The sequence below is a fragment of the Chrysochloris asiatica genome, unplaced genomic scaffold (assembly GCF_000296735.1).
Source record: "Chrysochloris asiatica unplaced genomic scaffold, ChrAsi1.0 scaffold00070, whole genome shotgun sequence".
NCBI classification, from domain to species: domain Eukaryota; kingdom Metazoa; phylum Chordata; class Mammalia; order Afrosoricida; family Chrysochloridae; genus Chrysochloris; species Chrysochloris asiatica.
The window spans coordinates 8,740,029-8,749,808 of NW_006408588.1; the positions used below are offsets into that span (position 1 = coordinate 8,740,029).

Sequence of the window (9,780 nt, forward strand, 5' to 3'; positions counted from 1 at the left end):
TCTCTTGTAATTTTTCAAATTTGTTGGAGTACAGGTCTTCACAGTATTCTGTTATTATCCTTTTTATTTTCTTTGCTTCTGTTTGACATCGCCCATGCGGTTTCTAATGCATGTTGTGTCTTCTCCTTCTTTTCTTTTGTTAGGTTTGCCAATGGTTTGTCAATTTTACTAATCCTTTCAAAGGACTAGCTTCTTGTCCTATTGATTCTTTCTATAGTTTTTCTGTTTTCTATCTCATTTATTTGTGCTCTGAAGTTTATTTTTTTCTTTTCTCTTGGTGACTGTACGTTCCCTCTATTGGCCTGTTTCTAGTTGCTGGAGATGTTATGTTAATGTGTTAATTTCAATTCTTTCTTATTTTTGGATGTGCGCATTATCACAATAAATTGTCCTCTAAGCACTGCTTTCGCCATGTCCCAAAGATTTTTGTATGCTGTGTTTTCGTTCTCATTTGTTTCTAGGAAGTTTGTGAGTTTACATTTAATTTCTTCTACTATCCAGTCACTCTTCATCAGGGTGTTTTTCACTTTCATATATTTGACTTTATTTCCTTGGTCAGCTTTTTGTTTGTTTCTAGTTTTATAGCATTGTGGTTGGAAAAGATGCTTTGTAGTATTTTGATGTTTGTAGATTTATGGGGACTTGTTTTGTGGCCTAATACGTGTTCAATTCTGTAGAATGTTCCATTTGCACTGGAAAAGAATGTGTATCGTGTGGTTGTTGGGGTGAATGCCCTTTATGCATCTAGGAGGTCAAGTTGGATGATTTTTGTACTGTTTAGTTCCTCTGTATTTTTGTCGAGTTTCTTTCTGATCTATCCTTTTTCGAAAGTGGCATATTAAAATCTCTCCTTACTATTGTAGATTTGCCTATCTCTTTCTTTAATTCTAGTAGGGTTTGCTTTATATATCTTAGAGCTCATTCACTGGGAGCGTTAATATTTATTATAGTTATGTCATCTTATTCAATTGACCCCTTTATGAGATAATGTCCTTTTTTATCTCTTAAGCTGGTTTTTGCCTTAAAGTTTATTTTATCAGAGATTAGTATTACCACTCCTGCTCATGTTTGATTGCAATTAGCATGGCATATTTTTTTCCATCCTTTAACTTTTAGTCTGTTTTTGCCTTTGTGTGTAAGGTGTGTCACTTGCAGGCAGCATATTAAAGGATCTTGTTTTCTTATTCATTCTGCTACTTTCTGTCTCTTCATTGGTACATTTAATCTATTTACTTTCAGTGTAATTATCAATAGGTATGAATTAATTGCTGTCATTATGTTAGTTTTCTGTGGTGCTGCTTGTTACTTTGTTCTGCATGTCTTCTTGTGCTGAGTTAATATTTTTTTGTGCTATTTCTTGTCAGTTTCTTCTTAGTTTTAATAGTCCATATTCTACTGAAATATTCATTTTCACTGTATGTTGTGAAATATTAACTTTCTTTGAGGTTATCTTATAAATTATTAACTTATCCCTCCATTTATAATAGTCTCTTGTATCCTACAATCTACCTGATCTCCTCATCACCTGGATCTCTTTTCCTATATGTATTTTATATATTAGGGAAATTTTCTACCAGAAGTTCCACAAGTATATCTTCTGTGGACTTCTGTGATTCTTCCTGTTTCAGAATGTCAGTAATTCTTAAGTTATACCTCTTCATGTTAACCAACATGAATCTTAGATTCTCTTCAAATTTTTTAAATCATTTTTTCTGCTTGCTCTTCTATCTTAGCAGTATTGAGAGATTTGTCTTCCAGCTCCTTGGTTCTGGCTTCCATCTCTTCAGTTCTACTCCTTTACCCTTTCAGTGTATTGTCCATTTCTGATATTTTATTATTAATCGTCTGGACCTCTTTTTTGCAGGTTTTGAATTGTTTACAATGCTATAGCCAACTCCTATAACACTTTCCTGACTTCTTCCTTGTTTTCCTCCACCTCTCTGAGGAGCATTTGGATTTGTCTCCATAACATTCTTCTGAATTCCTTCTCAAGCAGATCCAAAGTTTGCTCTTCTAATGAGAAGTCTATCCCTGCCACCAGCTCATTTGTCTCTGTTACTCTTTTCTGTTTCTGGATGTGTGCTAAAGCTTTTGTTGTTTCTTCTTGAACATTTCAATAGTTAGATGTGTTTTCAATGATTAAATGAATGTATACTGCTGTATTGTTAAGCTTACTGAGTGTCTCCTGGTGAATGTGATCTGGAGATAGGCTTCCCTTTTTTCGTTTCTTATTATTCAACTGCAAGCAATCTTAGGAAGTGTTGGATATCTATGTAATGCCTAGCAGGTGGTTTTGGCTCCTGTCCGGATGGTGGGATATTATGGGGTATGCTTGTAGCTTGGCTATATGGCCACGATTGCAGTGTTGTCTTGGGTAATGTGGGGAGAGAAAGCTCCCACCCCAAGGAAAAAAGTAAGACCAACAGGACCAAAAACAGGAACAAATTAAAAGCAAAAACAAGCACACAAAAACAAAGTGTAGCGAGCTGTCCAGTAACCTTTGCTGTACAGGTCAGTGTACGTGCACAGTAGAAACCTCCAACACTGGATGGGGGTGTCCACTCACTTACACCCCCTTTAAGTCACCACCTTAGAGGTGCACAGATACAGATTGTGAAATGAATGGAAGAAAGATTGTTCACACTTTTTATCTCTGAAATCTGTTAGGTATCTGTGTATGCACAGCATAATTCTCAAAATGACTGAGTCCTCGTATATAGTAGTTGGTGTTGCCTCTTTCCTTTTATGCTGGGATTTTATAGGGTGCAAATATGGTTTGGCTGTATGGCCAGAACTACTGTCTCTTGTTAGGTAAGGCAGGATAAAGGCTTCCACCCAAGTAGGAGAGTCAACTTTAGGGTTAAATCCCAGAGTCAGACGTCATAAGAAGCTGCCAGTGGATTAGCTGGAACTGCTGAGGCTTTCATGGATTTTCTCTTTGCGCCGTGAGAAAGTTTTATCATGTGGGCACAACATTGGATCCTTTTGGGGGTATACTCCCACCTGCCTGAAGATGTCTGGTCTGGGCAGAGAGGGTGCAACAGGGGGATTGTTGTTGTTGTTAAGTGCCGTCGAGTCGGTTCCGACCCATAGCGACCCTGTACAGGGTTTCCGAGGGTGTAAATCTTTACGGGAGTAGAAAGCCTCATCTTTCTCCTGCGGAGCAGCTGGTAGTTTCGAACTGCTGACCTTAAGGTTCGCAGCCCAATTCGTAACCACTATGCTACCAGAGCTCCTTCACATAGGAGGAGAGAAAATTTGAAAAAGTTGTCAGACCTCTTTTTCCACAAGTTGCTTCATGGCTTTAGTGCTGTATTAGCCTGGTTGTGGCCCCACCCTCTGTGTCTGTTCAGGCTGTGGGCCGCAGGTAGCATCCCAATTTATTCAGATATTGTGTTTGTACCAGCCACAGTTAGATTTCTCCACTGGTAGACACCTGAAACTATTTCCCCTTACTTTATATTAGATCTAAAGCTCTGGAACTGTCTCGGGAAAGCACCTTCTGTGGTTTTCTGTGCCTCCGCTGTTTGTCTCCATTTCTCCTGCCCCAAACTGAATGTCCTATTTATATACTTTTAATGAAACTTGTCAAGTGACTTGAACAAGTCATCCTCAGAATCACTTCTGTATGAAAAAGCCTAGGTTAGTTTAATGAAACGTACTGAAAAATACTAAGGTTAACTTACAAAAGTTTAATACTAGGTTGGAATGATGATGATGAATAAGATAGCCAAAATTTTATGAAACAAATTGACAAAAAAGAAGCAAAATCTTTATCTCTCACACATTTCCATTCTCTCTCTCACACACACACACTTTCTCATAGGTACATACTCTCATATGTACACATATTGAGTGGGGAAAACTGAGAAATCATGACAAAAATTAAAATGGCAGCAGTAATTTTCCCTGATAATTTTCTAATGAAATATTTATAAACGTATCCTCTCAGCAAAAAATGCATCATGCATATAGAATTGAGTAGTAGTAGAAATTGCAGTTGCTCTATGCTACAGAGCAAATATTACACATCAAAGATAACTACTTGAAAGACATTATGCTTTTTAGTACTTGGTCAATGTTTTTTATAATTGGGTAATTAAAATAGTTGTCTTTTAATAAATATCAAATTAATTTAGTTTTCACCACTACCAAAAAGGTTGCTATTATTTCAAATAGCAAGGAGAGTAAGTCCAGTTCAGCGGTTCAGAACCAGGTAGCGCAAATGTATATTCTGTTTCTATTACTAGGTGAGTGACCTTTGGCAAGTTATTCAACTCTCTGTGCCCCAATTTTTCTCTAAATAAAATGGGCTTAATGATAACTTGGGTTTCACATGTCATGATCCACATAGTTGAAAGACTCTGAGTAGTCAGTAAAGCACAGGTTAACATCTTTCTGGTATTCTGTGCTTTCAGCCAAGATCCATCTGACATCAGTAATGATATCCCTCAGTACACATCCTTGTCTGGCTTGGGTCTAAACCTCTGGCATTTTTCTGTCAATGTATTGTTGCAGCTACTTTTGAATTATCTTTAGCAAAGTTTTACTTCCTTTTGATAGTAGTGATACTGTTTGATGATTTCTGCATTCTGTTGGGCCACCTCTCTTTGAAATGGGTGCAATTATGGATCTCTTCCAATCAATTGGTCAGGTAGCTGTCTTCCAAATTTCTTGATATAGATTCAGTCAGTGTCTCCAGTGCTGCCTCAGTTTGTTAAAAGATTTTTTTTTTGTATTACATCATTTCTTGGCGTCTTATTCTTTGCCAATGTCTTCAGTGCACCTTGGACTTCTTCATTCAGTATCATTGGATCTTGCTCATATGCTACCTCTTTTTTTTAACCTGGTCCCAGCCAAACAACAGCTTTATTACTGGTACTGGTGTATAGGTTTTTAGGACATAGTAGACGTTAATACTGTGTTACAAATACTTCACTCAACACCAGCTCTCAACATAAATTGGGTTCCTGGCAAAGGGGGCAACTCCTAAGGGAGTCCATGTTCTGGGTCCCTTTATTGACTGCCCGAGTGTCCACCAGCAGGCATCTAGGGCTGGGGCTCTGTCTGGCCCTGCCACTTGGCCATCATCTGCTGGTAACTCCCTTTGCCTTCCTCAAAGCACTTCTTCTCATCCTGTCTCAGGCAACAGCTGGGGTATGGGCAGTGACCTGCCCTCCTGGCTTAGGGACATGTAGATGAAGAAGGCACTGGCAGCCCAGTACCGCTACTGTGGATTGTCCACCATGGGGTCAGCGTCCATTAGAACCTCAATCTCCATGGGCTTGTTGCTTGTGAAGGTCATGCACCCCGAAATGGTGATGACACACCCTTTTCTAATCTTGTCGTGGAAATTAATGGCATCCACCAAGGCTGTGACGACGTTGGTCTTGCAGTGGCTGGCAGCCATGGTCTGAGCCACCTCATCCATGAGCTTCATGGTGACACCTCCATGTTCAAAGCCATACACGGTGCAGTCCAGAGGCCCCACCAGGTGGATCAAGCTGGACTAGTTGTAGCTGATGGTTTTGGGCTCTTGGTCTCCATGCGCTCCAGCGTCTGGGCTTCATACCCCTTGTGGTCCTCCTCATCCTGCTTCTGGTGGGAGTACACGACAGGGGGCACCTGGAGGACCTTGTCTTCATTCTTCAGCTACAGGGGCACGTACCACAGCTTGGCCTTGCTGGTCTTTTTTTTTGTATCTGTGTGGATGTTTTCTGACATGATGTTGACCTGTACTTCCACAGAATCCTTGGAGGTATAGGTAATCTTTGCGCTGACATGAACGACCGCACCAATGCACGTGGGTGACAGGAAGTCAGTGCGCTGGACTCAGGCCAAGCCAGCCACACTTTGCTCCCCGTTCTGGCTGTTAGAGTGGCGGGTGCTGCTGATGGCCCCTGCCTCCTCAGTCATCTTCAGGCTGGTCCCTCCATAGATGTTGCCCGCAGCATTGGCGTCATCTGGCCGCATGATCCGGCAGAACTGGATTGCGGGTGGGATCTCTGCGACCGAACCGACATGCTGACAGCAGCAGTAGTGGTGGCCTTGAAAAAGCTGAACATCGTCCATTTCTTTTTGGTACAGTGACCCTGTATTCTGTCCATCTTTTGATGCTTTTTGCATCATTCAATATTTTGCTAATATAATCCTTCAGTCTTTCAAGTTGAGGTGTGAATTTTTTCTTCAGTATCCTGAGAAATGCTGAGCATATTCTTCCTTTTTGGTTTTCTAACTCCAGGTCTGCACTTTTCATTATAGTATTTAACTTTGTCTTCTCCAGCTGGACTTTAAATTTTCTATTCAGCTCTATTACCTCATTCCTTCCATTTGCTTTGGAATCTCTGCTCTGTAGAGAAGCTTTAGAGTCTTGTTTGAAATCCATTTTGGCCTCTTCCTTCTTCCTTATCTTCTTAATGACCTTTTGCTTTCTTCGCGTCCTACAGCTTTTCTGGTCTTTGGTCATTAGTGTTTTATTTATCAAGTCTGTTCTTGAGATGATCTCTAAATTTAGGTGGAATATGTTCAAGGTCATTGTTTGGCTTTTGTGGACTGGTTTTAATTTACTTTAACTTCAGTCTGAATTTGCATATAAGCAATTGCTGATCTATTCCATACACTGTCCATGTCATGTTTGGGCTAGTATGGAGGATTTCCACTCTTTCTTTCTTCAGATGTAGTCAGTTTGATTTCTGTGTATTCCATCTTGTTTGATCCTTATGTACAGTCATCTTTTATGTTGTTTAAAATAGGTATTTGCCATGTAGAAGTCGTTGGTCTTGCAAATTTCTATCATTATCTCCGTTATCATTTCCATCACCAAGGCCATATTTTCCAACTACTGATCCTTCCTCTTTGTTTCCAACCTTTACATTCTAATCACCAGTAATTATCAGTATATCTTGATTACATGGTTGATCAATTTCAGGCTGAACACTTTGGTAGAATTCTTCAGTTAAATCATCATTGGCTTTAGTGGTTGGTGCATTAATTTGAATATTTGTGGTATTAATTGGTCTACCTTGTAGATGTATAGGTATAATCCTATCACAGACATCACTGTACTTCAAGGTAGATCTGGAAATGTTCTTTCTGATGATGATGTGATATCATTCCTCTACAGTTTGTCACTCCCTGCATAGTAAACCATGTGAGTGTGAGATTCCAATTGGGCAATACCCATCCTTTGCAGCTCACTAATGACTCGGATATCGATGTTTATGCATTTCATACCATTTTGTATAACTTCCACTTTTCCTAGATTCATACTTCCTACATTCCTTGTTCTGATTATTACTAGATGTTTATAGATGTTTCTCCTCATCTTCAGTTAGTGCTCCATCAGCAAATGTAGGTCCCAAAAACCTTACACCATTCTCTTTATTACGGTCAACTCTAATTTGAGGAGGCAGCTCTTGCCCAGTTGTATTTTGAGTGCCTTCCAACCTGAGGGCTTCACTTTTTGGCATTATATCTGACAAGGTTCTGCTGCTCTTCATCATGTTTTCATCTTCTGTTAGTGTATCTGACAATGTGGTAATTGCCAGCTCTATTATATTCTGACCCAGATTGCTTTTCATATTGTTGATGTGCCTCAGCTTTTTAATTTTTTTTTAACCTAATTGCTATTTAGCTCATAAATATGGGGTCATGGCAGAGCAGACAGTGATGTTATAGATGAGGGGTTATGGTGGGTATTTTATATATAAATATATATGTGAGTGTGTGTGTATATAGTAGTGGTGAGCACAGTAGCTTGCATGTAGAAATTGTACTTAGTAGATATTTATTGCATTCATAAGTTTATGAAATTGATTATGATTGAGTATATTTTATCAAACTCATTTTAAAAAGTGTTCTGCTCTTCTCTAAAAAGACTTTTTTCTGTTGATCACATATGTCTTGTTGGAAACGTTGTGTGGCATTTTGACCTGTCTCATTTTGTTTGTCCTCTGGACCTTGTTAAGTCTAAATGATAAAATTACTAAAAGTTTTTTTTTTTTTTTTTTTTTTTTTTTAAACAAATGGAATGTCTTTTAGGTGCTTGAAAGACAGTTTCAAGTGTAATTTTTTTTTTCTTCTTAAAGTTAATATATACTTTTTTAACACAGAAAAAAAACCCAAAACAAACATTTTGGTTGCCAACTAAAACAAGTTTGTATTTTCAGGTTTATTTTTTCCCATCTTTATTAAAGGTTGGAAAGACAGAAGAGAATGTTTTCTCTGTGTGAGGTATGGTTTAAAGAGCATTTATGTGGCAAATAAAGATCATATATATCATAGTGAAATATCAATAATGATGCAAAAATCATGTTTCTATCCTGTTTGGGCATATTTTTCAAAAATTTTAAGAGTTAGTTTCTGTATTTTATCTAAATAGAGCAGATAATATAACTTAAATAATGTTATTTCAGTAATAAACGTGTTTGTTTCCAAGACAACTGTTAGCTATCTAGGCTCTCTAAATATGTAACAAAAATTTCACAGATTAGAAAGAGAAGGAAACTGGATGGAAATTTATTTTGAAAAGCAGGAAGTTGAGTATGTTTGATCACCACTAAATTGTTTTTAGGAAATCAGTGTTTGAGCCGGCTGTAATTCATTTGTAGATTTTGTCCATCTCATAACCTCTGCATTTTCTTAATAAATGCTACTTGTGACTTTCAGTATTGCACATGTTTTTGAATAATACTTTTCCTGTTGTTTTTATTTAGGCACTGAAGAAGCAAGAAGCTAAAGCAGATGACAGTGAGGAAGCAATGAAAAATAAGCTAAGACAAACGGAAACTGAGAAGAGTCAAGTAAGATTTTGAAAGTTATCCTTCATTGTTGTTGTTGTTAGGTGCCATCGAGTCATTACCAACTCATAGCAAACCTATGCACAGTAGAACGAAACACTGCCTGGTCCTGTGCCAACCTCACAATCGTTGCTATGATTGAACCCATCGCTGTTATCTTTCATAGAATAATGCTTTTTGGGTCCAGTGAAAATTAATGAGTGCCTTGAAATGTGTCTGTAAGATCATTTATTAAAACACAGTGAAGTCTATGTTTGGATGTGGAGTCAGTTGGTATGATAGTTCTGCCATTTGCTGTTAACTGCCCTCAGAAATATGTAGAGATAATTTGTCACCTTGTCTATAACTGCTCTGCTTTCCTGGGGGAGTTGAGCTTTACCTTTCCTAATGGGGACCATTCAAAGAGCTAGACTTTGCTACAGGTATAGAAAAGACTTGTTTGAAGGCTGGATATTTTCGACATATTTGTTTTCATTATAGAAGGTGGTTGTTGTAAAGTGCTGTCGAGTCAGTTCCCCATATAGGGTTTCCCATATGAGTTTGAACCATCAACCTGTGGTTAACAGTCCAGCGCTTATTCATTTGAAAACATACTCTAGTCTCATAACTATTAATGACCTTTAACTTAAATTCATGTTTGTGAGCATATGGAGCCTAGCAGTTTAGAGTTAGTAAGGAATTTAGATGTGATGAATAGACTTAAGAGTGAAGCCAATGTAGTGCATGATAATGCAAAAATTTGACTTGATTTAATGTTCATATTTCTATATTATGTTTTCTGTCTACCCCTTTGGAGCTGAGGGTGTTTGTATATCACATAGGGATCATGAGCAGTATGGTCCTTGGTCAATTTCAATCCATCTTTTTTTTTTTTTTAATTTAAGATTTTTATTGTGGATTGAGTGAAAGTTTACAGGGCACATCATCAGTTTCACATTCAACAATTCATATAACTTGTTTCATTACATTGATTATAATCCCC

General features: G+C 38.1%; 1 protein-coding gene and 1 pseudogene across 1 annotated transcript in view; one reads left to right on the forward strand and one right to left on the reverse strand.

The window, feature by feature from the left end:
- Window positions 1-9,780, forward strand: part of CEP128 (centrosomal protein 128kDa) — a 707,284-nt gene that overhangs the window by 141,079 nt on the left and 556,425 nt on the right. Inside the window, exon 8 of the mRNA XM_006864786.1 lies at window positions 8,715-8,801. Within this exon, the coding sequence (XP_006864848.1) occupies window positions 8,715-8,801 (87 nt within the window). The remainder of the gene's footprint in view (window positions 1-8,714; window positions 8,802-9,780) is intronic.
- LOC102813293 lies at window positions 5,050-6,003 on the reverse strand (annotated as a pseudogene).